Raw genomic sequence first — 26,857 nt, 5'->3', positions numbered from 1 at the left:
GATTGTAACTCGAAAATGTATTCACAAATTTAGCATTTTAAACTCAGACACTTCCATGTAATTTACCTCTTTAGATTGGTCTCTTTCTGAAGCCTCTCCAGCCAGCTCAACAGCACTGTCACTCTGCAGGTTTTCTTGCCCAGTTTGCCCTTGTGTTTCATGTTCCATTCTTTCCTCAGCCTCAGGAATCTGATCGTCCATCTCTGAATTATCTTTACCATCTTCTTCCTGAGATAATGATTATTTTAACATTCTAAGAAACATCAGGAACTGGGTATTATTGAAAGGCATTTAAAGAAGAATGCAGCCATCAGGCACAGTCAGGATGGGTTCACAAAGGGAAAGTCCTATTTAACTAGCAGATGAAGGGAAAGCAGTGGATGCAGTTTTTCCAGAGTTTTAGTAAGGCTTTTGATACTGTCCCTCATAGTAACCTTTTGGACAAGTTGTTCAGCTGTGGGATGAGTGGATTCGCAGTGTGCTGGGTAAAGGGCAGGGCTCAAAGGGTTGTAGTGAATGGGGCTATATCTGGCTGGTGACAGTCACCAGTGCTGTTCCTCAGGGCTCAGCTCTAGGACCATAAGTTCAATATACTTATCAATGATTTGGATACAGGAGTTGATGCACTGTTAGCAAGTTTGCTGATGATACAAACTGAGAGGTGCTGTTGGGTCTCTTGAGGGACAAGAGGCCTTGCAGAGGGATCTCACAGATCTCACTGGGCTATGATCAATGGGATGGAATTTAACAAATCCAAATTCTGGATTCTGCACCTAGGATGGAATAACGCTGGGCACAACTGGGAGAGGAGTGGTTGAAAAGCAGCCCTGCAGGAAGAGATCTGGGGCTGCTGGCTGACAGCAGGCTCAGTGTGAGTGAGCAGTGAGCCCCGGCAACCCAGAGAGTAATCCCTGTCCTGGGGTGCATCAAACACAGCAACACCACGTGGTCAGAAGATGTGACTGTCCTGCTCTATTCAGCATTGGTGCAGTCTTGCTGTAAGGCTTGATATGCACCCAGGTAACCCAGGCTGTGGGTAAAGTTTTTAAGAAAATCTACTTTATATACTGCAATATATATATATATATATCTATCAAAATGATTAATACAGCGGTCTGAGAAGATGAAAACAAAAACCAGTTTCAGTGCTTTTATAACAACACCTTTTGCATGCGCAATAAAAACCCAGGCTGAATTCTCCCCTGTGCTTTATGGCCTGCCTGGCTCCCCTGCAGGGGCCTCCAAGCATGTCTGTGAGAATTTTATCACTTGTAGCAAGGGAGTTACCTCTTGGCAGACAGATAAAGAGAACATACACAGCATCCTGCGTTAGAACAAATTCTTTCCCACATTAAAGCTTTTCCCTGGCAACAAAGCTTCCCTGAGCAGAAGGAACTCTCCCTCCTCACTATTTCTTCTGAAGGTCTCTTGCACTTATGCTCACGTTGAACACCGTGTGCAGGTGTGGGCCCCACAATTTAAGAATGATGTGAAGGTCCTTGAATACGTCCAGAGGAGGGCAACAAAGCTGGTGCAAGGGCTAGAAACAGTGTCCTATGAGGAACAGCTAAAGACTTTGGGTTGTTTGGAGAGAAGGAGGCTGAGGGATGATCTCATTGCTCTCTACAGCTTCCTGAGGGGGCACGGAGAAAGAGCTGCTCATCTCTTCTCCCTGTACCCAGTGATAGGGTGCATGGGAATGGTCATTAGGACATTAGGAAGCATTTCTTTAGCAGGAGAGTGGTCAATGCCCCAAAGCTGTCAGTGTTTAAGAGGCATTAGGACAATGTGTTTAATAACATGCTTAAAATTTTTGTCAGCCCTGAAGTGATCAGGCAGTTGGCCTAGATGATCACCATAGGTCCCTTCCAAGTGAAACAGTCTGTTCTGTTCTAACATAAGGCCAAGGAGATAGTAGGAATACAGATAGCAGAAATACGTGTTTAATAGTAAGCACAGTTCTTATTCTGATGAAGATTCTCACTAACATTACATCTATTTAATGTCAGTTTTGTTGCAGAGTATCACAAACATCCATTACTTAAGTCTCATACACGGTAATTAAAACAACAAAAACAAAGAAAATCAGGCTTTTATTTCTCTCTACCTGCGGTTGAAGGCCTTGGTCATCAGCAGGGATCCCCTTGTCTTCAGTAGATTCATTTTTTTCTTCATCAGGTGGCTGTGACTCTTCCTCTTCTTCTTCTGCATCCTCACTGTTCCCTGCATTTTCTTCTTGATCATCTTGAGCATCTTTGTTCCCTTCATCTTCCTTCGCCTCTTTATCTTCAGAAGGGCCTTCTTCAGCTGCTTCTGCATCTTGATCACCTCCTTCTGTCTCACCAGTATCCTCTTGATTCTGTTCTTCTGTCTTCTCTGCCTCATTTAAATCCATAGGTTTCTCATCTATTTCAAAAGCATTCTCTTCTGGATTAAACAAAAAATCAGAAAGGTGTATAAAACTTTCAGTGAAGTAAAGAGACAGTGAATATTACAGATATTTGGAATAAAACTGCCCAGCCTATCAAAAAAAAAAAATCTTAAAATACTGATAGTTCTATACGCAGAATCTGTGATTTTCTACAGCAAGACAATTCCTTTAAATTAAAATTGGTTTCTAACTAACAATACAGCAGGATGAATTCCAATTTTCTTTAACCTAGCATTTCTGAGGGTCAGTTGACTTAAGAGTACAAATACTTACAAGTACAACAGAAGAAAAAACCCTCAAACCACAAAAGCAACTGGCCAATTAAAAAAGGAGCTTCCAGTGTAAGACAGGGTGTATCACTTGGATAATGCGAGAAAGGCTGCTCCACAGAGTTCATGAAAAGGAGGTAAAGGAGAATGTTGTAATGTTGAGGTCTTATCTGGCCTGCATTTGGTATGTTGCTATTTTGATACGCAGAAATGAATTTGCAGCTTCTTAGTGGTTATACAGAATCCTACCACTAATCCTAACCCTAACCTCTCTTCTTTCTATAGAGAAAAATGGCTTATTATCTCACTGTTCCTCCCTATTTCCACTTGGCTTTTATCTAGAAATTTGTAGAGAGATTCTTCCACTGTACCTTCCTCCTCTTCCTCCTCATCACTCTTCTCATCATTCTCCAGATTCAAATTATCAGGAAGGTCCAAAGGTTCAACTTCAGGCTCCTTTTCTTGCTGGCCATGATAAGGATCTACTTCATTCTCATCATACTCACGCTGTCAGCAAAAAGAATGGGGGGAAAAAATAGCAGGCATGTGATAAGTGGGAGGAAAGGCAAAGATAAGAAGTAAGATTCCATTGTATTCTCTAGGACAAAGAAATACTGGGTACAATATTACATTTTGATCAGTTAAGAATGGATTTCCAGTGGTACACATCCTCATGCATAAAGAGCAGAAAGATTCATTTCAGCAAATGCATTTACATAAACTGGTGGTACTCAAAACCAGAATGTTTTGTTTTCAGAATCCAGTTTTCCTGGCTGAAACATTCTAAACAGAATTGGCACCCTTGAAGAATCTTTAAGCACGCTGTATACAGGGTTTTAGGAAGAGTTCCGCTTATTTAAGGTGTTTCTGCTGCTAAACACAACAGAAACATCAACTCAGTGTAAAGCCTGTTTTGGCAGCTGTTACAGTTCAGGTTAGTGCAAACAAAAATTGCTTCTGGAATATGGATCAGAAAATATATTTATAATATAATGGATACAATATGGTTTACTTTTAGCTCTGAAATGAACTTACTTTTTTCAGTGTACTTCACTATTAAGTAAAGAGCATTTCAAATTCTCAGCAACATGTTATGAGAAACAGAATGTGGTTTAACAGCAAAATACTCCATGCAGTCCAAATAATTTTTACCTCATCAATTTGTTCATGGATTTTCTCTTTGTTTCCACTCTCCTCTTCCTGTTGCTCTTTTTCCTCATCCTTGGGAGGCTGTTTTTTATTATCCTTGTTTCCTGCCCCCAAATTGTCATCTTTTGCAACAAGCTCTGAATCCTCCTATTAACCAACAAATCCAAAAGAAACTCATTTATGCTACCTGCTTCTCAAAGTCTCAGTGACAAGACATCATTTCCTACAGAAAAAAAGACAACACTAAACAAAACTTATTCCCTCCAACTATCCCCTTTTCAAGATCAAGAGCTACAAAAAAGAGCTCACACTCTATGTCACATTAAGTTAATAGAGTTTAATTCCTTCAATACTTTTGTTCCCACTCATTTTCTCTTTACCTCATCCATTCCTGGTCCAGTTTCTTCTGTTTTACTACTAGCATCTTCATCATCATCATCATCATCTTCATCCCCCCAGAGCCTTTCATCCAGTTTATCATCAGCTTCAGCATTATCAAGATTTCCCATCTGCTTATCAAGTTCTTCCTCTTCATCTGAGTTTTCCTCATTTTCTGTGTACAGTTCAGAAGGTGTTCAGTACAGAAGAGATAATGTTTTCATTAACTTCATAAACAAAAAAGCAATCATACTTAGCATCTTAATTTCATCACCCTATGCAGTTGAGATAGGTGGAAAAAGACACACATACACCAACACCCAAACAAGCAGGGTCCTAATTAAGTGCTTCCAAGTGTTGTCTTCACATAGAGATTCTCTCCCTCGTACTAACAAGTCCCACGTGTAAAACTTGGAAGATTTAAATTCTCTGTTCCTTACCTTCAATATCCTCCATTCTCAAAATATGTTTCGCATTACTGGGTTGGGGAAGATCCATTCCACTTTACCTGTTTATGAGTTTGGGAATCTCCCTTCTTGTGCAGATGAAATTATTCTTAGCATTTTCTCAGAGACTTGGAAGTGGTTAACATTACTATAATTTATAAGCTACATTTAGTTTCAGATGTTCAAACTGTTACCCTTCAAAGCGAACAACTGCTACCTTTTGGGTGAGTAGCAACTCGAATCTACCAAATGTTCCTGATTTATCTATTTTTAAAAAGGTAAGCTTACATTCTTTCCATTGCTCAAAAGTTAGCAATAACTCCATAGTCACATTCCAAAATTAACTGCAGCCATGTTCTCAAAGTATGTTGATGATCTTCATCAGTTCCACAAAATCTGTGACTAGTTTTAAAAGGTCAGCTTACAACGGGAAGAAAAGAGTGTCTCCATTCCAAAACCATCACAGTGAAAGGAAACAGCATTTCCTTTGTACACTTCTTTGCATTCCTATTAATATTTCTAGTACCCAAATGGCACTACTCTGTTGTGGTAGTGCCAAATGGCACTACTGGGAAAAGGTTTTTTACCCAGAGGGTTGGTTGGGCACTGGACGAGGCTCCCTGGGGAAGTGGTCACAGCACCAAGCCTGTCTGAGTTCACGAAGCATTTGGACAATGCTCTCAGGCACATGGTGTGACTTGGGGATGGTCCTGAGCAGGGTCAGGAGTTGGATTTGATGATCCTTATGGATCCTTTCCAACTCAGGATATTCTGTGTTGTTGAACACAGACTTTTCAGTATATGCTTTGTTATATAAAAGTATCAATCATCTATAACTTTTCTTACAAGTTTGCCATAGTGGAAGAACCAAACCTTTTTCCTCCCGTTCTCCATCATGCATTTTTCCTTCAAAGTCTTCCGACATTTCAATTGCATTGTCTTCTCCTTTAATGTCTGGTTTAGAATCTTGATCCTCTTTCTCCTTCTCTTCACCCTTTCGAAAACTGTCTTCTATCTGAATTATTGGTAAAGTCAAAAATTACAAAGGATCTTGCTTACGTATTAAAGCTTATTTAGCTACCGCGACAATATTTATAGCTGATATGCAAAAATAAAAGCCAACGGAAATAGGAGACTGAAGGTAACTTCATATTTCTTTCACATGAAACATCCACACTGTGGATTTCAGGAGCTTTTTCAGTTTTACTTCAATTAAACAAGACCAACCCCAAACACTTGCCTGATCTTCACTCTCTATTTTGTCGCTCACATCCTTCGTGCCTTCCCCATCTCCAATACCACCATCCTCATAATCGTGGAACTCTGTTGCTCCCTCTCCGGCCTCATCTTCAAGTAATTCTTTTGGCAGACAAAAACCCTATAAAGGCAACCAGAAATGCAAAACCTTCTGTAGTAGTAAGTACATATTTCAGCTTATTTTCTACTTTAAGACTTTTGTACACTTTAAATATATGCTTACCATACATCCACTGTTAATAACTTACTTTTTGGGCAAGTTCTGTAAAAATGCTGGTTAGAACAGAAAGCAATTTTCCAGTACTCCTGTGAGACGCCAGTGAAACAGTGAGGTAGAACAGGAGAAGATCTGAATACTTGCAGAGCATGGGCTTTAGACGCACCAGCAAATAGCAGGACTGGTTGAAGAACTGCAGTTAAAACAAAAACCAGCAGTTGAACATGATTTGGTCATACTGAGATGCACCTCAGAGAGGGTGATGATACTGACAGAAAACAGATGCTCAAACCAGACATATCAGTAGACGAGTTTAAGTACAATTTCTAAAGTTTCTGGAGCTTTTTTTAGATTTTTAACAAAAACTAAAGCTTTATCTTCTTACTAAAGGAACATCTGGCTTTGGCACTACAGAAGACTACCTATATTTGGCCGTAATTTCTCACATGGTTCTAGTTCTGAGGTATTGGGCAGGAAGAAGCAAGGCACGTTTAACTGCCAAAGTTCACAATTCCAAATCTCTTGAGACACCTAAGCCAAAAGACTCTTGAGAAGAACAATTTTACCTTATGTTTATTTGAAGTGTAATCTTCCCCATAGGATTTCAGGATTTCAAGGAGTTCTGCAACCTCTGAAATTGCTTTTTGCACATGTAAAGAATCCAAATCAGCAGAGAGATCTTCATCCAAAAGTTTAGTTATATGTCCTGCTTTAATCACATCAAATGAGGCTGCATCCTCTTTGTCTGAAATACATTAAAGAAATGGAAGTCAAGTCAGACATTCTAAAAATGTTACAGCAAGCAACCTAGAAATACCCATTCTATCTATTAAAATAGAAACTTCTATTAAAATGGCAATTTCCTTGTGTATTTGTACCTCTACTAGACATATAATTTAAGAAATTTTAAGGTTTGCATAGTTTAAACTCTTCTTCCCACTGTAAAATATATGCTGGTATTTCCCCAAAAACGCTAAGGCAGTGGAAAGGATTCTAAGAAGTTTATTTCGGAGGCAAGGACACTAAAAACTTACAAAAACCTCACAGTGCTGCAAGAGAGCACCAGGCCTCAGGGAAAAGGCAAGTTCCCATGCTCTTCAACTGTTTTTTAATCTTCTCTGTGTCCTCCCCAGCCCTCTCTGGCCTGAGGAGGCCCTGTATAGTCTGAGAACTTATCTCTTGTGCACATCAGAGAGACAGAGGCTTCACTCACTGCCCTCTCTGCAACTTTCCCTGAAATGTGGAAGGGAAAGGGAAAAAACCATCTACCCCTCTTGAGAGAGGCACTTTGCAGGCAGAAAAAGGCTTCCCAAGAGAAAAATGAGTTCTGGCTTCCCGTTACAAATTCTTCTGAAAGCGCGCCTACCCCTACACCCACTGAGGTAAATTAACAAACTTACCATCTTCCTCTGGAGATTTTTCTTCCTCTTTTCCACCTTCCTGTTTCCTCTCTACCAAACACTGAATGGCATACAGAACAACACGGATCACCGTTTCCACTTTTGTTGTGAAGTGCTCCATGAACTCCTCATCCACCTTCTGATTTCCTTTCAAACCATAACACAGACAATTTTACATGGAAACACATCATACTACAGGTTCCTACATTTCCCTTATGCAAAGACCATTTATGCAATTTTTTCTGCTTTCTAATCTCCTTGCTAATCCTGACCTACAAGTATGGTGTAAGGTCTGTCATCAACAGTGATAGTAATTATACTGAACAAATTAAGTATATAGTATTGAACAAATTAAGTATATAGTAATTATATTGAACAAATTAAGTCTGGACAAAATTTTGTGAGTTTGAATTTCATGAAGTGTTTCTGAATATCAGAATGAACACAGGACCATCTTCAACAATACCCAAACTAATGAATTCTTGTGTCTTTATCTGCATTACAAACAGGCAAAGAAAAATTGTCCTTACCACTGCAATTTGACATGGAAGCAAGAAGCAGTGTTCTCCAGGCTGTGAAGTCTGCAGATGTATTACTAACTTCTTCTTGAATATAGTTTAGGCTCTTGATTAGGGCCATCTGATTTGCAGCTTGCCTGTCTTCCCCGTTTGGAAGAAACAGGGACTCTATGCCTTGCAACTGAGCTGAGACTTCCAGCAAACAACTCACAGCTGATGCGCAAACTTCAAAATCTCTCCTGCAACAGAAATACCGTAATAGTGAAAGAAGAACAAACAGTTCAGTTTAAGATTAAACCTTTTCTTGGGGCATGAATAAGGGAGAGGCAGCAGATATTGATTAGAGCATGGTGCTAATCAAGATTGTGGGATCAATCCCTGTATGGGTCATTCATTTAAAAGATGGACTTCATGATCCTTGTGGGTCCCTTTCAACTCAATATTCAGTGATTCTTTGATCTCCCATCTTGAATTTATTACAAAAAAAGTTTGAAAACAAGCTTATACTCGCCCTGTTTGAAGCAGTTTTCTTTCAAAATAAAAATTTCCTCACTAAACTGAGGAAATTACCTCATTAACTAAGGAGCTATGGGGATAAAATCCTAGGAGACCAGAGGCAAAGGGAGAAGCTGAGATGGAGCAGTTTTTCTGACTTGTCAGGGGAGCGTGAGAAGACATAAACTTCCCTAAAAAGTCAGGCACTGCATTTTGAAAAAAAAAAAAATTTAACAGAAATAAATGTTTCAAAAACACCTGAACCCACGTCTCAAGATACGCATAGGCAAACATTTACAAGATGACTTCGAAGTTCTTATATGAAAACAGAGAAGAGATCCAATTTAACACATATGTAGAACTCACCAGGAGTAAAACGAGGTCTCACGTGACTGCTGCCTTATTTTGTCCACTTCTGCTTTCATTGCCTTCACATTTGCCAGCATCGCAGTCAGCTGTGTAGTCACCTGCAGCCATAACTGATCCTTACTTCGCATCCTGCATCCAGGAGGCAATTGCTCAGTTGTTACTGGAGACAAGTATTTTAGCTCTGAGGGAATTAGGTCAGATATTCCCGTAAAAACGTTTCCAATTTCAGGTTCCAAACTCTGAAAAATGTCTGTTTTGGCATCTGTCCTTTCACTGTCATTGCACTTGGCTAACTCTTCTTTTGGGCAGCACTGGATAAACCAAGACAGCTCCTTGAGAACCATCATGCACTGCATGGAAAGTTGCTGCAGTTTGTCAGTCCACTGTTGAATACTGTCTTGAGGAGGAAATGCAACATTATATTCTCTGTCAGCAGTCAACCTAGAATCTATCTCTTGTATACAACTCAGGAGGTTCCTAGTTGAGAAGAAAGAAAAAGTTACAATCACTGATTTTTATGTTATACTTCCTTTTTGAAAGCTCAACCTTCAGTTTAAATTCATAAAGAATAAACTAGATAATATGGACTCAGTGGAAGCCCAACTTTACCTGGAAAAACTATAATGGCAGGTTGTTTTTTTTAAATTGTTTAATTAGTGAATTTTTCTCTCCATTGCATTTTTTGAGTTGTCCTGAAAACAGGGCAACTTCGTAATGTTTCTCAGAATCTATGCCATTTTTTTAAACAATCCTTAATCTCCTGGCCTGATACTCAAACGCTGTTCATTTTTCTCACTATAAAAGCAAATTAGATTCCAGCACCCCTTCGTTCTCTGAAGTGCTGTGTAACAGCCAGCTTATACAAATGATTATTCTGATTTGTGATGAAAGTCACAGTAGTATAGGTAAGTATCCTAGAAGTTTTACTATTCCTGCAACTGTAATGTTGAGGCGTTTGTTTTGTTGGGTTTTTCATTTGTGTGTTGTTTTGGTTTTTTTCAGGTTTCATGAGGTTTAAATAAATTTTGCACTAGTAATCTCCAGTCCAGATGTCCTTCTCCATACAAAGGTACAAGCTCCTAACCTGACTCCAAGAAATTTCATGGATTACAGTAGTGGTGAGCACAAATATGCTGAACAATGGTGGAGTTTGCAATGAAATTGGTGAGTCAAGCAATGGAGTGAAAAATCACAGCAAGTAAGAAAGATTTCTTACATGTTTTTCCTTTTACAGTTTTTATGCAAGATTTAGTATCTTCCACCCTCACCTAGAATTTTTCTTTGTAAGCTCCTGACAGGGTTTTTTGTTGTTGTTTTGGCTTGAAGTACCATCCAGATCATTTATTTGCTTCAGATCAAGCCAACAACTTGAATGTAACCAAAATGAACTTATGCCAATACCAAATGAGAGAGATTTTACAATCTGTAAGTTTGAGGGTTTAACTGTGTTATTTCATGGTCTTCATGTATGCCTAACTTGCTTTCCAAAATTAATCTGGTTCCAGAATACTGGCTGCAGTGATAGGATGAACTTTAATCTTTTCTACTAGGCTAAACCCAGGGGAGGAGAGAAATAGGGCAGCGGAAGGAATTCTTTTATTTTCTTCTACCTTATTTTCCATCTTCATGGAACTGAACTGCTTACTGTCAAGACTCCTTGCCAGCATTTAAAATCTTGGAAAATGAAAAATACCTCAGTAAGACCCACTGCTCTGTCAATGCAGTAAGAGACCGTCTCTGTCTGACAAGCATCTGCAAGAGGTGGGCAGTGAACCCTCTGCATCGTTCAATGCTTCCTAGTCCAATATCCTAAAGAAAACAGATACAGAAAAAGGGGGAGGGAACAGTTAGATGAACAAGCAGACAATAGAATTCTCTGACCCTTCATTTCATTTCACTGCATATATCTGCATACAATTTTGATTTTCAATTAGCTTCTGCAACAGTCACATTAAACTTCACTGCACTTCAGCAATTCTTATCAGGAATTTAGTTCCAATAGTAAAGTCACCTTACATAAATAATGAATGAAATCTAAAGAGATACCAGTCTAAATGTTGTACATTCATGACGATTGCTAAAACCCCTTCCACAATTCATTTTACCAGATATACTATTACTTTCCCTTCTCTCCTTAGAAGAGGTCCCATTTTGAAGCCCAGAATAATTGTTCATAACACAGAGCATAACTGATCACAGCAAGATTCCATTACATGGAATTCCAATACAGCCATTATTAGTTGTGCCCTTGATAAGATCACGTTGTAAAACAAGGGGTGTAGCATAGTGAGAGGAAGAGCATCTGGAAGAAAACCTTTTTTTCTGGAATGTTGGAAAAGTGGTACTGGTTTGACAGAGCTCATTCATCTGTTCTACTAATTTCAGACCAATCTTTAAATAAACAAATATATCGGCACTTTTTATGTTACAGACTCCAGTTATGTCCAATTATAAATATCAATTGATTTCTTCATGAGCACCAAATAATGTTGGGCTTATTTTCCTAACAAGTTTGGATTCAGCATTTTTTGAGTTTTCTTCATGCACAAATTTGAGATCTGCTGGAATGAAAGATATTGTACATTGTACATTAATTTCATTCCCTAAACAGATTTTGTTCCTGCATAAAACAACAGGTTTTAACATGCTGCATTTAATGACTGGTCCAAAAATGCCATATTTTGTATTGTATTACAGAACATAGCACTAGCTCACATCACCTTTTTGCTACCAGAGCATTTCAGTCCAAGCTGGTAAAATGAAGTTAACAGAAGTAGGATTTCTTATTTTCACTTAATTGTTTTTACCTTGGCAGGTGCTAACAGTGCTGTCTGGAGCCGTGAGTGACGTGCAAGAGACCGATAGAAGTACTTCTGGCATCCATCCCAGGCAGAAGAAATCTCTGTCAACAACCTGACACAGCACAAAAAGTCTGGTATTAGAAAGTACCTCAGCACACTGGAAGGCATCAGGTCAGCTCTTTAACCCAATAATTTTGCTAGTAATTTTTTGTTTTGCAAATGCACTGATCTTGTAATCCTTCATTTTCTCTACAAGTATCCTAATCTTAAGAAAACATTTAATTTTTATTATAAATTCTAAGGAAACCCTAAATGATAGCATCAAGATCTCTATTTTTGAATATCATTTAATACTTAAAGAGCGATTTTCTTTCCCCACGTAGCTAAATCCAGCTTGATATGTAAGCCTTTATTGTGGCCTTGATGAAAGATACCATAAACTAAACCCTAACATCTGAGGAGGATAACAACCAGCATGTCCAATGACAAAAAAAGCACGTATTGACTGAAAACAGTAAGAAAACATATTAAACAGCATCTTTTCTCTAGGAAAGTTTTTCCAGAAATGCCCACTTTGAAGTGAATGTATTTTTCTCTTGAAATATCCCATTATTTAATGAAGTCAAAACAATTAAGTAATCCCTGCAGATCACACTCTCTTCAATAAAACCATTAGCAGCTTACTCTCTAATATGATGCTAGGAAAGCATCCCAGGCAAAGTAGGAAAGTGGAGGAGGGCTAACTGAAATCTAATTCATGGAAATAATGAAACTGAGGGTACAGCTGTCAAAAGTGCAACTTTAAAACAAAGCTGAAACACAAAAAAACCACCAAACCCTTCCTCAGTTGCACGTCCCAGTGCAGTATATACAGGATTCTTAAAAAGAGAAGTAATAGGAGGAAGGAAATATGCAAAATCCTGAATTAATTACAGTCCAGAAATCCCCTTCTAAATCAACATGCAATGAATTCTATATACTCCAACTGCAATTAACACCATCTAAAGGTTAAAAAATGCCGTGTACACACGTGTCATCCGGTTCATGTGCACAGCTCAGTACACCCAACGCACTGTGCAAGTCCAGTGGCCGTAGGTAGAGCACTTCATGATAGTCTTTTGAACAGGACCATGAAAGACCTTTCCGGTACGACAAACCTGGAATGACATTTGAGCACACATCCCTTTATGCCCTCATTCTTTTATATGAAAAATGTTACTCCATTATTAATGGTATTAAGATATAAAATCTTCTGATGTGGTTTTCTTCCTGGTGCTGTCTGATTTTGACACGTCTTTGAACACACTGCAAGTTTTGTAATGTAAGAACATGTTGTACCTTAGCTATCTTCAGCTGAACAATGCAGCCGAAATAAGACAAACATAGACCTGTGTGTATAAAGGACTTTTTACCACCCCTGGTCCTTTAAGAAAGCTGAGTTAGAGGTCATCACCTCATTTTTAAGAAATGAAAAAGCTGATGAATGAGGAAGGTAAAGGTGTCACCTGAAATCAAACACAGAATCCAGTAAAGAATTTGAATTCCATGTGTTAATTAAATATTCATAGGATGGCATTCCTTCAGCACAGACTTCACAGGGCAGCAATGGCAGACATTCCTTTGTCCCCAAAAGTGGGTGCAAAAAATGCCATCAATAGATCATTCAGTGTCCAGGACTCAACCACACCTCTGCCAATCTGATCTCTGACAGTCTGTCAACTGAGAGATGGGATCTCATTTCGACAAGCTAACTTCATTTCACTTCTAGATCAGAGAAGGGATACAAGATAACAAGCTTTCCTCTTGTTTCTAGAAGCTGGGCAGTGACTTCTGACTAGAGATAAGATTTCTGCTACAGAAAAGCTACTGTTATAAATCTAATGGAATGTAAGAAGAATAAAAGGTATTTGAAAGGGCAAAGACACCAGGTCTCACAAGTCAACAGACAAAGAGAGACTTTAATGCTTCTAAATTTATTAGTTACTTAATGACTTTAAGAAAATCATATTATGGTGGGTTTAGATGTATTGGCAAAACTAATAAAATGCTCAAGAACTTTGTACTTTTAAAGCAAGCCTATTTTTAGCCAAAGCTCACCTGTTTTAGCAAGACTTTTAAAGAGATCTGACAAAGCCCGTTGCTTTTGCATCTGAATATGCTTTGCCTCTGATTTCTGCTTCTCCTTAGTTGCTGTCTGATCAAATGTTAAATTTTGCAGTTCAGCTACAGAAACAATAATACCACCTGTACAGAAGACAGCAGACAAAGAGATGTGAAAATTTAATGTACAAAAAGCAGTTGTGAGAAGACAGTCTAGGGAGGGAACTATGTGCGCATTTTCCTGATTTGTTCCATTTATTTTACAAAGGTCAACTGCGGTATGGAAATCACAAGAATACCTAACCTGTGAACTGGTCAAGATCTTCCACCAGACTTAAGAATGAATTATTTTCTGTAACTGCTGTACACATCTTCTTCATTTTTTTAGTAAGCTTAGGCAGACGATACTGCAGAGATTCTGTATGAAATGTAATGCCATCCTGACATTCTTCTGGCAGTGCCCTCTGGGAAAAAATTGAAAGTAAATTATATACACATACTCAAAGCTGTCTTGTTTTACCACTTGGGGTAAATCACTGCCAAAAGAAGGGCTGAATTCTACATTAATCTGAAACCCCAAAACACGTCATATGATCCTTCAAACAGTTCAGTAACATTACTTGAAGAAAATCGCAATACATTCATGTCAGGCGTACATTAGTTTAGAAAACAGTCAATCAAATGGAATAACCTTTCACAGAGGTTATCACTGCTTCAGGTCAGCTTCCTCTGCCTGACAAGCTCAAAGGCACTAACCTAAATCACTAAAGCCCTCAGGGTGTTAGATAAGAAACACCCTCACTTACTTTTCACTAGACACAAATTTTGTTCCCAAAGAACAACAAAAACAGTTTGCAAGTAGAAATTATTAAATAACATAAGCAATTTCCCACCATGTCCAAAGCTAATTCCTAGAGTTTGTTTAAATTAAGTTTGCATGCATCTTCTTTAAGGAATGAAGACAACTTGAAACTTCTAGAAGGAAAACCAATAACCCCTATTAACTATCTTGGAAGTCACCTTGGAAGGTGACTACCTTGGAAGTCAACTAGCAAACCAAACCCTCAATCAATCAAGCACATTATATCTCCATTAGATTACTGCTTCCTCACTCTACCCTCCTGACTGTAACAGGACATGTGCAAGATCAGCCCCCTCTTGGTCTGAAGAAACTGAACAAAACTGAGAGTAACTTAGAATAAAACTTAGGGTGACTGAGCATTTCTCACTCATTGCCAAATTGTGATGAGTTACAACTGTCTCCTTGTACGTTATTAATAAAAACTAATGATGTAAATAGGAATCTATTTCAGGAGGAAAATTAGCTGACTTCCTCTCTGAGCTGGGCAGCTTAACTGGAGACATACAAAACTGAGAGAGACACTGTGGAGTAGGATTTACCACATAGTCCAAGCTAGTCCGAGGGAAATGTTCACAGTACACAAATTGCCAGTCAACAGCAAATGTAAGACAATGAAGTACCTTCCGCTTTCAGGATCCAAGCCCAAAGTGATTTAATATTTAATAAGAGCTTATATATGCACAAATCCTACGGCTGCACGATCATGTGTTTGGGTCCTTGTTTAGAAAAAATGGGCTAATAATAATTTCAACTTGCAGTCTGTTTTAGTGCCCTGGTAGGGAAGTAACAAATTGCTGCAGACAGTATGTAAGCAACTTGGAGACAAAATGTGTAACTGCCTAACCTCTGTATTAGAGCACAGACACTGTGCCAGATCAGTACAGATCATGCTTGTCCTTCCATGCTGCATTCCCACCCATCTGCAGCGTTTCATAACAGTGAACACAAGTAAGACCAAAAAGTTTATGATATATTCAAAAGATTTGACACTTACATAAGATTTTCCTGCATAAATCAGTGAAAAGCAACATATAGATGAAAATAGAGAAAATATTCTACCTGGAATAAAGAACGCAGTTACCTTGGCAACATCTGTTCTAGAAGACAGAATCTTTCGTAATGTGTTGTTTAGCCTCTGAACTTTGGTTTCTTTGTTCTCAGATTCTTCCTGCTTTTCCACGCAGTCCAGCTGCTCTTCCTTACCAATTTCCACCAAGGCAGGCTGACATGGCTCATCCAGAACAACTTCAAACTTCTTCATGAATTTAAAGAGGGTTCTGATTACCACAGGAAAGCAGAAATGTTACTGGGTTTTATAATCCTAGAAATCTCTCATCTGCTGGAAATAGATGTTTCCAGTGTGTTAAGAGAAGAAGTATTCTTACATTCAAATTTAATGTCATAGAGAAATCATCTAGAAGGAAGTTTCTAAATAGGGTTCTGAGTTACCTGCGTATTTTTTCAACTGACTGCTTTATAGCCCAGAAGCTGACATCATTCCACTTGGAAATTTTCACAAATTCCTATTAGGAAAATAAATAATCAATGGGATTACTTACATAAATAAAATGAAGTATTTCCATATCAAAGATGATCTTTAAAGCTGATCAGCTATGATGATCGGGTAGTCTTAAATTCAAGACATTTTAGAAAGTGAGCAAATTATTGTATAAGCATCTTATTCAATTAATATATGTGTTTATGCTAAAACTGCTGCATAGCCAAATGCTGTGAAATCTAAATGGGTTTCACTATTGAGCAGAAATTTTCATGGATAAATGGGACTGATCAAACATTTAAGTCTTCAACCACACAGAACTATTATATACAAGTTCAAATAATATATGTTCCACTCTTCCTTTGATTAGATCAATGCATTGTCTGAGCCAAGTTTCCTTTTACCTTAAGTTCCTTTTCTATGGGTTGACGAAGTTCAGTGATTCTGGCCTCAACACATGCTGAAAACTGCTTATAATAATGGTACAGATTCCACAGGATGCTGCACAGAACATCTAGAAGGGAGAGATAATAATCTTATTTTACAATAGGATATTCTTCAGTATCACGATGATAAATGCAGCCCAGTCCTTTCTGGAATCACGAAGCTTAGCTTGAAGAGTCTGGAATACATAATGGCCATACTGCTGTAAAGATGACTAAACACAGGTCATGCCAAGAACTTACCCTTTTCTGCTACTTGAGGCATCAGCAAAACATGGCAGTGGAAAACCAGTAGCGCTTGAAGCCGTGCATGAAACTCTCCCAGGGTAGAGCCTTCAATGAAAGCCTGTAATGTGCTGACCAGGGTTTTCAGATCCATTTGCTCAGTTTCTGAACATTGCACCAGAAATTTAGAGTAGAGGTAAGAGAAAAGAAACCAAAGATCAACATGAAAATTGTGACCTGCTCTTTGTAAACTTTCAGCTGAAACATCAGGTCGTTGTTAGGAAAGGTTCCAAACAAAATAGGAAAGGGGCAGGGAGGGGAAGAATTCTAATTTAATAATAAGTAAAACCAACAAACACCACACTGGAAGAAAGGACGGGGAAAAAGATAGCAACTGAGGCGATTTAGGTGTCCAATTTCAAAGTCCATCAAGTATTTAAAGAACACTTGCTATTCTCTATGAATGAATGGCCTTTTCAGTCATGGTGAGCCATACTACAAATTAGTCACTGCCAGTTCCTTAACTCCTCAAAATCATGAGGAGAGAAATAGATCGTAGACTAATCTGGTAGAGAATACAGTGTATTACCTATAGAAGACATACATAACATATTACATAACCCAAGGATCTGAAGCTCATCAAGTAAGTGCATTAATTAATCCTGAGATTGGAAGAACTCTGCCTCATGCCAGAGAATACTGTTTTCATCTCTATAATTCCATTAAATTGGCGGAGGCAAGGGACTGAGAGCTATATTCTTTACCCTATTTTATGTAACATGAACAGCTGCAGACAGATTTGCTAAGAACAGTATGTACCAAAACATACCAACTGTAAGAATTCTTTAGGCTTTATACACAATGTTCAAAGCAGTTCAGCTCCAATATGAATAATGCTTTCTATAGCTAAAAAAAAGGAGAAGCCTTTTCAAGTTGCAGTTGGAGGCATCCTACTCTCCAAATCTGTTTGAAATGTTTACATGTGCATGATGTACAGCTGCCATAGTTCTATACTCCTTTAGATGCTTTTTACACACATCTTTTTTTCTTTACACCACCTACAGTCTTGGCCCTATGAGCCACAGGTGGTTTCAGAAATACAGACAAGCAAAATTCACTCCATACGTAAGACCTTATACAGTCATGGAATTTATTGTAGGGCAAAGAACAACACTTGAAAGTGCATTGTCAAACTCTGGCACTTAAAACCCTTACCATGCATCCTTAGTAATTGCTAGAACAGCATCACACATTCATTTTAAGGCCAGCACTTACCTTCTGTAGTTGCCTCTGTCTGTTCTTGAACATACTTCTCAATCATCTGATAGATTGAGAACCAGTGCTTTGTGGATTTCTCTACATGCTGTTTCATAATATTGTCCAAACTTACTGACCAGCAACTGAAAACAATAAGGAAGGGGAGAAATGAAAAAAATTAAAGCAAAAATATCATGGGTAATTTGGGCTTCAAAACAACACAAACTTTATTCTCTGTTTCTCCTAAACTAATGGAAAATTTTACAGGATGGAATAATTTGCACATGTGCTTAATATATACATTCAACTTTTGAGAATCACTGCTTTGCCAACATTATGAAGTTTGAGAGAAGTGTGGGAACTAGGGATGGTAAAACAAAACCCATTGGAGGAAGGTTCAAAAATTTCTTTGGTTCAGAACTTGAGGTAGGCTTGCGGAATTCCCGATCGTGGCATAGCGTGGCTATAAACATTTTACGTGGTCTTAACAGGAGACCAGACAATAATTTTTAAGGAAAATTTAATGTGGGGGTTGTTAAACAGACAAAACACTGCAGGCTTAGTAAACCCTATGAAGAAAACAAGAGAGCACTGGGAAAATAGTGGGATGAAGTACTGCAGTCATCTGTCCTGCTCCTCCTCCTCTCCTGAGGCAAAGACACAGGGTCCCCACGGGCTGGACATGCTCATTCGGAGCCACTACAGCTGCTAGTTGGGGTTTTTCCCCCACATTTTTACAACGACAAGCACATAGAAGCATTTTCTGCATTTAAGGCAATTCAGCATTGGAATGTGCCGCCATATGGAGATGAAAGGTTCCAGTATCTAAGAAAAAGCAGTACGGAAGGACAGTTCTTACTTCAACTCCAATCTGCGCCACTGAATAATCAGCTGTGTGACCAAATCAAGATGTTTTCGCAAAGACAAAGCTCGACTAGCATTTTCCTCCCAGTCCTGGAAAACAAATAAGTTATCCTTTATACAAAGACAGAAATTAGTCCTTGCATGGCAAGGCTTGGAGTATTCTGGATACTTTAAACTGTCAGCATGGAGCAAGTTCACTTCCTCAAATCCCAGCAAGCAGACAGCTTTCATATTAAAAACATGGTACCCATGTAAATAAGGAATCATGAAAGAGAAAATAAAACTTCCCCTTAGCTTTTTTCTTACCTGTGCCTTTGCAAGAAGAATTTCCAAGCCATTCAGGAACTTTGAGAGAGGACTAGAGAGTGGAAAACTCCGGATTCTGTCCATCACAACTAACAGCTGCAGAATAAAAACACAAGCATTGCACCTGTAGTAACTGTTTTTCAACAAAAGTAATCATAAAGTTAAGTTAATTTTTATAAGTGTAACCCTCCCCTGCAAGAGGTAAGAATGGGTTTGGGTTTTTTCTGTTTGGGTGGGGGTTTTTTTGTTGTTTGTTTTTTCATTTTTAAACTGCTTTCTCAGTTTAGTATAAGCTCACTAGTAGTTCAGTGAAGACCAGTACAGTTGGGGAAAGGAGCACAAATGACGTAATGCAAAGACTTCCAATAGCATTGGGGTTTCTGTATTACTCTAAGAAATGTAACATGATAGCCACACAGGTCACATAAGGGGGACTAAAAATAAGCATTCTAAAGAATTAGGAAAGAAAGAACTTTGGAAAAAAACAGGAGCACAAACAGCAAAAGACCTCACGGATCTTTAAGCTATGGCAGACTGAAGATTGCTTAACGCGCTAAGATGAGAGTAGGCAGAATAACACTTAACATTTCGTAGCTAAAATAGAACAGCTAATAATACCTAATACTTCTTAAGAATAAACAGATATCACTTCAAAACATCCGCATAAGTAATACAGGCAAGTATATGAACATCTAGGCAAGTATATGAACATCTATGCACATCTATGCACATATTTGAGAATCACTGCTTTGCCAACATTATGAAGTTGGCATAAATGCAATCCTAAAATGCTTCAGTTTCCCCCAAATACTTGTTGAGGTGTTTTTACCTGCACAAGTACTGGATGCTCTGGCCATTCCTGCAGTAGCCCATTTATTTCTTTAGCAAAATTATCAAGTACAGGTTGGCACTGTCGGACTTGCTGAATATTAGGGTGCTGGTAGAAGTCATACGGGCCTTCTTGCTGCAGCACAAGATCTGAAGTCAATTCCTCAAAAAAGGTATTGCGAAGAAGAGTGCTAAGTAGAAGCTGGCTTCCCAAAAGACTATCATTCATTTCGGCACCTAGGAGGCAAGTAAGGAAGACATCACACATGCAACTAATGCTTTTTCCAGCTGAATAGATGAAGTTGGGTATTTTTTTCCCCGTTATCCCAAGCCTTGGCATGTTAGACTATGCCAGTCATAAATAATTAGATGGGAGTATGGAACAAAAGAGACATAATTAGAGTTTATATTCTCTATCAAATTTTTCTCTAAAAGTAAAATCAGCATCCTAAAGGTGGGCTGTGATCCTGCCAGAAGAATGCAGTTCCCCTGCGCATAAATTCACATCAAGGAGATATTATCACAAAATTAATAGGAAGGCTCTGTGGAAAAGTAACTCAACACACAAAAAAATCCCACATACATTACACTTCAGGTACACACACAAAAATAAGGTAGAAACAGCAGCCCTTATGTGCTTCACCTTAATTGCACACATACATTTATTAGATCAGAACTGAAATATTCAGCTCTGCTATGTAAAGTGATGATCCTGAGGTCTCGCACAATTGCGTGAAATGATTTAATTTTAATTCTGGGACATTTCTGCAAGTGTATCATCTTCCATGGACTATACAGATTCATTGATCAAAATTTCACTTAGCATTCAATTTATATTTAAACTGTGTTGGTCTTATATGTTCCCAAATGGAATTAAAAAAATCCATAAAAGAATAAAAATCAAAGAATTCCACAAGACAATTCTGAACACAGGACAAATCCTTTGGTAAAAGAAAATTCAGTTTTGTGCATTTTCCCCATAATAGATCTGTTTCATGACCGTAATGCAATTAATTTGAAACAAATCATTACAAAGCTAAACCTGCATATCTGAAATATTGCCAGCAATCTTACCAATGAAAGGATAGAACTGCGACACCAGGCATGCACCAGTCTGATAGCAGGAAATAAATGTACTGAAATAATGCTTGGCTTGATGAGAAGGCAGCTTCTGCTGATACCACAGGGATCGAGCAAAATTTAAGCACAACTGCTGATGAATCATCATTACTGTCTGCATAGAGCTCTTGGACAGAAGGGCTCTGTCAACTTCCAGGTGGTCTTCCGGTGGTTCTTCAGTTTCCATTTTTTCTTCTAGGCTTGGCTGAGCTGTGATATCTTCAAAGTCCTGCATATTACATGATAACCAAAGGTAAATTATAATTTCTTCCTTTAATGCCTTCTCTCCCCATCTCCCTTTTTGCACTTTCTGGCATTGCAACAACATGCTCGTGATTTGCAGCTGGTACCATATAGAAGCACTGCCTGCCTCTCATCTCAGATGTCAGTCTGAAACAGAACACAAGTCTACAGAACATTTTAGGGCACAACCACAGCAGGCAAGGGTGCAGTACAGTGATCCTGGAGCTGCTGCCAACTAAAACTCTTTCAGAAAAAGTAGCAGCAACTGTGCAGTGCTGATGAAACACCTGTGTGGTTGCTTGAAAACCTGAACTGCTACATCCCAGCTGCTTTATTTAATCAAGATTACCTTCTCCCCAGGTAATAGAACCTCATATGACCTTACTTGCTAAATTAATCAAATTCCAGAATTTTAGAACAAATACCTAATTATATTGTCATACAGTTATGTAACTTGGGATTGTTCCCTTGAGGCACAGCATGCTTCAAATCCAGAAGTTAATTCCAAAAACTTTCTTAAACTAAAATGGAAAATAAAATAAAAGCACAATACTAAATACCTATCAAAATCTGCCCCACATTTTGCTTTTGGCTAAAGGAAAAATTGTTTAAGTCCTCATCTTATTTCTGGCATTTATTTTCAGGAGCTACTTCAGATGTATTTTTTGTATCTCTTTACACAGTTACAATTATTACCTTTTCATGAAAAGGAAATCTCCTCCTGAATTCTTCTTCTTCCTCCTCTTTTTCACTCCGTCTTTTCCCATGACTTTTACTTCTGTATCTGTACAGACTGCGTTCCATTGCCTCCTGCTCTTGGGCACGGCGTTCCTGTTCATCCCATTCATTTACAATTGCCTAAGGAAACACGTAGCAATATGCTTTTACACAAGTCAATGTCTAAAATCATCTCATTTTTCATCAAAGGGGCAGCATCTATTTCACTTGGCTCTTCCCTTTTCTACAGTCTACAACAGTATATAAATCAAAGCCATCTCAGATTTGTGAACTGCTAAGAAGAAAAACACAAAGTTCAACAGTGTGCAACAGAGTGCTTGGCCAAGTTCTAATCTCTTTTCTTAACCATTTTATAAAGTCTCTACAAAGTTTGCCTTGTCATTCTGTCTTCACAGGAGGGGCTATTCCAGCCCCCTGAAAATTTCTGTGCCCCTCCTCTTGACCTGCTGTAAGAGATCCATGTCTTTGCCGGAGGACAAGATAGTTTAGTGCAAGAACCCCAGCTACCGGCATCCAGATGTTACCTGACACAGATGTCTGAAAAGCTGCAGAGATTTCTGGTCCATCTCTCCTTTGGATAGTACATGACATCGAAGATGCAACAAAGCATTCACTAGGAGCTGTTCCAGAGTTGGGCAAGGCTGCTCAGCTCCCTCAGATTCTCCTTCAGAGTGCTTCAGAGAAAACTTTTTAAGTCCATGAAGGACCTCAACTGAATTCACTGAGCATAAAATTTCTGCCCGAGCGAAGTAGGTGGGGAAGGCGTGGCCAACAGAAGGAAATGTCAACAAAGAAGTGAGGAGGTTGGTGAGGTCTGCTGGACACACAGAATTCTGGAGTACTCCACAAACTTCAGAAGCCACTAATCGCATGCCGTGTTGCAACTGTAAGATGGCAGCTTGCAGCGGAATGATGGCATCAGGAAATACAGCATACTCCTCTGCCAGGTGTTTTCTAAACTGATGGTGGGACTGTTGCCATGATGCTTCTTCATTTAACAGGTTTTGTACTGCCTGAAGCGATTTGGGTCTTTCTCCGCGGAGGAACTGTAGAAGGCGAGTTAGAAGATCTTGGACTGAAGAAACCCGTGCTATGCTGTTGATGTACTGGTGAGCCTCCTGGAATAAGCAATCATATAGCGGAGCTGGAGGCCTGAAGGCCTTTTTTCTGGAAAGACTGCTTATTTGTTCCTTCAGCTTTTGCATTCTTTCATGCAACAGTCTGTTAAGAAATAACATTGACCAGTTTAAACGTAGAAACATGTCTCATATAAACTTCTTAAATATATCCAACATAACAGTTAGATACATAAAAAAGTTTAATCAGAAATATTCTGCTTCTTTTTGTAAAACAGCAAATAAGGGGAAAAAAGGGGCATCCTTATAGCATGCAGATATATATTTCTTCCTCCCCCCTCCCCACTTCAACAAACTTCAGTTGCTTCTCTTGCTCGCTACCTGACACATACAGAGATTTCTCTCCAGTAAAATCAGCTGAAGAACTCTCCAAAATAGCAGTGGGATGCAGAAGGGCTTTGAGGAGGTACAGTGGTAGATAAAACAATCCATCTAATTTCAACTCATTGATAACAGGGTCACATTTTAAAGAAAGCACTGTAATTTAGATGTATGGCATTATTTTTACTTCTGGGCCTGGCTTCAACTTTATCAATATACATAGGCCACATCCTTTAAATGTTCTATTTACAACTGTACAAAGAGTGTACAGACAATTCCTTAGTCACTACAAGCAAACAGCACAGCCTCTGCACTTTTCTTTGCAACCACAATATGGAAATTGATACTTTAAAATCAGCAACTCTTGTTTCTACAGAAAGACAGAAACCTTGTAAAGCCTTGGAGAAAACCTTCATGGCCTGAGCATACAAAGACGACATGTCTAATCTAAAAGAGACAAGTTAAGTGCCTGGATCTTACCTGATATGTGGATGAATATAGTTGCTGAGTGCCTCATCTTCAATACTTTTTCCTGTATGCAGCTGGGACGAAAGATCGTATGTTTTCCATTCACACTCCAGCTGGTGTAACTAAAAAGAAAAGAATAAACCATTTGCAGAGTTTTTTTTATTTTGATATCCAAGTAGGTACATCATCTTCTTTGATATTATAAGATGTTCTAACTGTACAGTTTAAAAATCATGACCAAATATTTGCCCAAGAATACCCAAGCCAAACTCCTTTGTGTTGATTTTATACATTACAAAGGTAAAAGCTAATTCAGCTCCATACTCACCTCTTCCTTTGCATACTTGAGCTTGTATTCTCTTTTAACAGCTGGATCAAACCTGGTCTGCGGGACCCACACCTGGATCTGCACCAAGCCAATAATCACCCAGAGACTTCCTCGCCAAGCTGTCTCTGGTAACTCCTTAAACCCTTCTCCATAGAACTGATGCAAGCAAGTGAGCAGAAGAAACAGGAATTCTTTAGGAAGTAACTCCTGATCAGTGATGCTTCCAAGTATCCTGAGAAGGTACTCATATGCAACAGGATCCTTGAGGTGAAGCTTTTCACAGCACTCCAAAAATTCTTCTTGAAGATCCACTGGAACCAGATCTGACAGGGCAAAGAGTTGTCTGCCTATCATTATTCCTTGTAGTCTAGCATCTGTGTGTCTGGAAGAAAAGGAATGAGAGAAGTTTACATATGGTAAGCAAGCTTCTGTAATGTGCTTGATTTAAATAACCCACATGTGGAAGAAAAGTCTTAATACCTAAAATCTGCTATTGAAGAGACAGCCAAGTTGGTCCATAGTGCCGTGCTGACTTTGTGAAGCTGCTGTGCTCTCTCCATCCATTCTCCCAGTGTTACCTGGGATGATGACAGAACAGGAAGCTCACTCACATCCCACTGGCTTGTCTTGCTGCTGCTAGTTAGAATTTCAAAGAAGCACTTTGAGAAAACGGCTCGGGTCAAAATGCCTGGGCCCTAAATTAAGAGATTAAGAGTTAGATTTTTCAGACGCAACTTGCACTGACTAAGCTAGAACTTACCATATTGCTTTAGAAAACTGCTGAATTATTCAATAAGAGTATTCAGCCTAGAGTTTGATTAGGTCAGAAGAGACAAACCTTCATAGAACGGTTCATATGGGATTTAGAAAAGTTCTTTTCCTCTGTTGCAGGCAGTGGCCTCCAAGTCAACCAGTAGTCTGGGTCTGTGGTGAAAGTACTGCTCCAAAAGGATGCTAGCACAGCATTAACTAGTTGAGATGACAGAACAGACATTTCTTCAGGGGTTATCTAAGCAGAAAGAAAAACCTAGAGGTGAGAATAATGCACAGGAGCAAAAGAGAATTAAGTGCATACATGTACAAAAAAAGTATGATACTCTTTTTCAGTACAGACAGAACAAGATATTCCTCTAGATTCTTTTCAAATTCATTTGGTATTTGCTTGCATCTCTTCTCAACAAAGAGTACACTTCCTGAGGTGTGCACTGTCTCTTGTCTGTGAAATATGCAGCACGTTTACAGAGCTAGTTGTTAGAATACAGCCTTTAGTCTGACCATGCATCCTTTTGTTACAGTACACTAGAGTGCAAAAGCATAAAGAAGTAAAGCTACCCAATACTCTGCTCTGAAGCATTTAAAGTAAACTTGTGGGAACACAACCATTGTATCATAAATATGAACGAGAGTTATTAAATATTCTACAGAAAATGCATCAAGTAACTTTATCGGTCTATCTGATTTGCAACACAGAGCTAAGAAAACTGAGATGTACAGGAACAGAGGTAAGTATTTTTCAGCATAATGCTACTTTGAATACATAGATACAACCAGGCTGGCACCTGCCATTCAAGCAGTTTCCTGTTTTCCATTAGGTCACAGATGGATGAACGGAACAATACTACCAAACTAGATCATACAGAACTATGTTCTTTAAGACTTCATTGTATTTTATTTTAACATCATATTTTAATTGTATTTTCTGAAGGCTCATAGTTAATAACCTTCCTTATTAAAAGAAGGAACAGATTTTGTCAGGTACAGGTAGGAAAACTGCATGTCAAGAAACTTAGAGATATACATATTTTGAATAATCTGTTGAAAACATCTGCAAGGCTAATTAAACTAAAACTTGTCCTTACTTCATTAAGGTGTAACAAGTGCCACAGTCCAGAGAGCTGATGAGAAGCAGCTGGTGTCATCTTCAGAGAAAAAGCTATAAACTGAGCTAGATCTGAACACATGCTTAGTTCTTGACTGCAGTTCTCCCTGTAGCAGGTAAAAAAGTACAACCTAAGTAATGTTTAAGCAGGGCACCTGAAATAAATTATTTTGATAGCAAAACAAATCAAGAATGGCAGGCAAAGTCACTGAAAGGTTAAAACAACAGCATTTCAAACATTGGAGAAGAACAAGCACTCAATACCCATAACACTTGAATCCTTCAAAGTTGACAAAAACACAAGAAAAAGACGAAGAAGTGGAAACTCCTGTAGCTATAAGCTACGTGTTCAGCAAAACATACAAAGCATTTGGGAACAAACTGGCTTCTAGCTTAATAGTTTTTGAAAAAAATCAGAACTTGGCTGAATTCAAGAGTGAACCAGTGATCCTAAGAGTCTCATCGCACAAAAAATTACTTTCACTGAAATCCATAGATTAATAGCTCTCTTT

At 38.6% G+C, this 26,857-nt stretch overlaps 1 protein-coding gene across 1 annotated transcript in view; it reads right to left on the bottom strand.

The window, feature by feature from the left end:
• The window catches only part of MDN1 (midasin AAA ATPase 1), a 95,095-nt gene that overhangs the window by 11,876 nt on the left and 56,362 nt on the right, over positions 1 to 26,857 (bottom strand). The window contains exons 58-90 of the mRNA XM_027896258.1: positions 26,326 to 26,452; positions 25,305 to 25,475; positions 24,947 to 25,161; positions 24,467 to 24,848; positions 24,151 to 24,260; positions 22,738 to 23,434; positions 22,172 to 22,333; positions 21,188 to 21,461; positions 20,115 to 20,350; positions 19,286 to 19,381; positions 18,975 to 19,069; positions 18,134 to 18,258; positions 16,877 to 17,023; positions 16,595 to 16,704; positions 16,142 to 16,215; positions 15,774 to 15,969; positions 14,135 to 14,294; positions 13,828 to 13,974; positions 12,761 to 12,887; positions 11,737 to 11,842; positions 10,623 to 10,738; positions 8,927 to 9,406; positions 8,078 to 8,304; positions 7,548 to 7,694; positions 6,714 to 6,886; positions 6,179 to 6,340; positions 5,914 to 6,051; positions 5,547 to 5,688; positions 4,230 to 4,402; positions 3,853 to 3,996; positions 3,072 to 3,207; positions 2,108 to 2,427; positions 67 to 228 (exon numbers count right to left, since the gene is read on the bottom strand). Of these exons, the coding sequence (XP_027752059.1) occupies positions 67 to 228; positions 2,108 to 2,427; positions 3,072 to 3,207; positions 3,853 to 3,996; positions 4,230 to 4,402; positions 5,547 to 5,688; positions 5,914 to 6,051; positions 6,179 to 6,340; positions 6,714 to 6,886; positions 7,548 to 7,694; positions 8,078 to 8,304; positions 8,927 to 9,406; positions 10,623 to 10,738; positions 11,737 to 11,842; positions 12,761 to 12,887; positions 13,828 to 13,974; positions 14,135 to 14,294; positions 15,774 to 15,969; positions 16,142 to 16,215; positions 16,595 to 16,704; positions 16,877 to 17,023; positions 18,134 to 18,258; positions 18,975 to 19,069; positions 19,286 to 19,381; positions 20,115 to 20,350; positions 21,188 to 21,461; positions 22,172 to 22,333; positions 22,738 to 23,434; positions 24,151 to 24,260; positions 24,467 to 24,848; positions 24,947 to 25,161; positions 25,305 to 25,475; positions 26,326 to 26,452 (6,277 nt within the window). The remainder of the gene's footprint in view (positions 1 to 66; positions 229 to 2,107; positions 2,428 to 3,071; positions 3,208 to 3,852; positions 3,997 to 4,229; positions 4,403 to 5,546; positions 5,689 to 5,913; positions 6,052 to 6,178; positions 6,341 to 6,713; positions 6,887 to 7,547; positions 7,695 to 8,077; positions 8,305 to 8,926; positions 9,407 to 10,622; positions 10,739 to 11,736; positions 11,843 to 12,760; positions 12,888 to 13,827; positions 13,975 to 14,134; positions 14,295 to 15,773; positions 15,970 to 16,141; positions 16,216 to 16,594; positions 16,705 to 16,876; positions 17,024 to 18,133; positions 18,259 to 18,974; positions 19,070 to 19,285; positions 19,382 to 20,114; positions 20,351 to 21,187; positions 21,462 to 22,171; positions 22,334 to 22,737; positions 23,435 to 24,150; positions 24,261 to 24,466; positions 24,849 to 24,946; positions 25,162 to 25,304; positions 25,476 to 26,325; positions 26,453 to 26,857) is intronic.

This window comes from Empidonax traillii, unplaced genomic scaffold (genome assembly GCF_003031625.1).
Source record: "Empidonax traillii isolate 1590-97213 ecotype Southwest subspecies unplaced genomic scaffold, ASM303162v1 scaffold491:size805508, whole genome shotgun sequence".
Taxonomy (NCBI): domain Eukaryota; kingdom Metazoa; phylum Chordata; class Aves; order Passeriformes; family Tyrannidae; genus Empidonax; species Empidonax traillii.
This window is presented reverse-complemented; position numbering and strand designations above follow the sequence as displayed.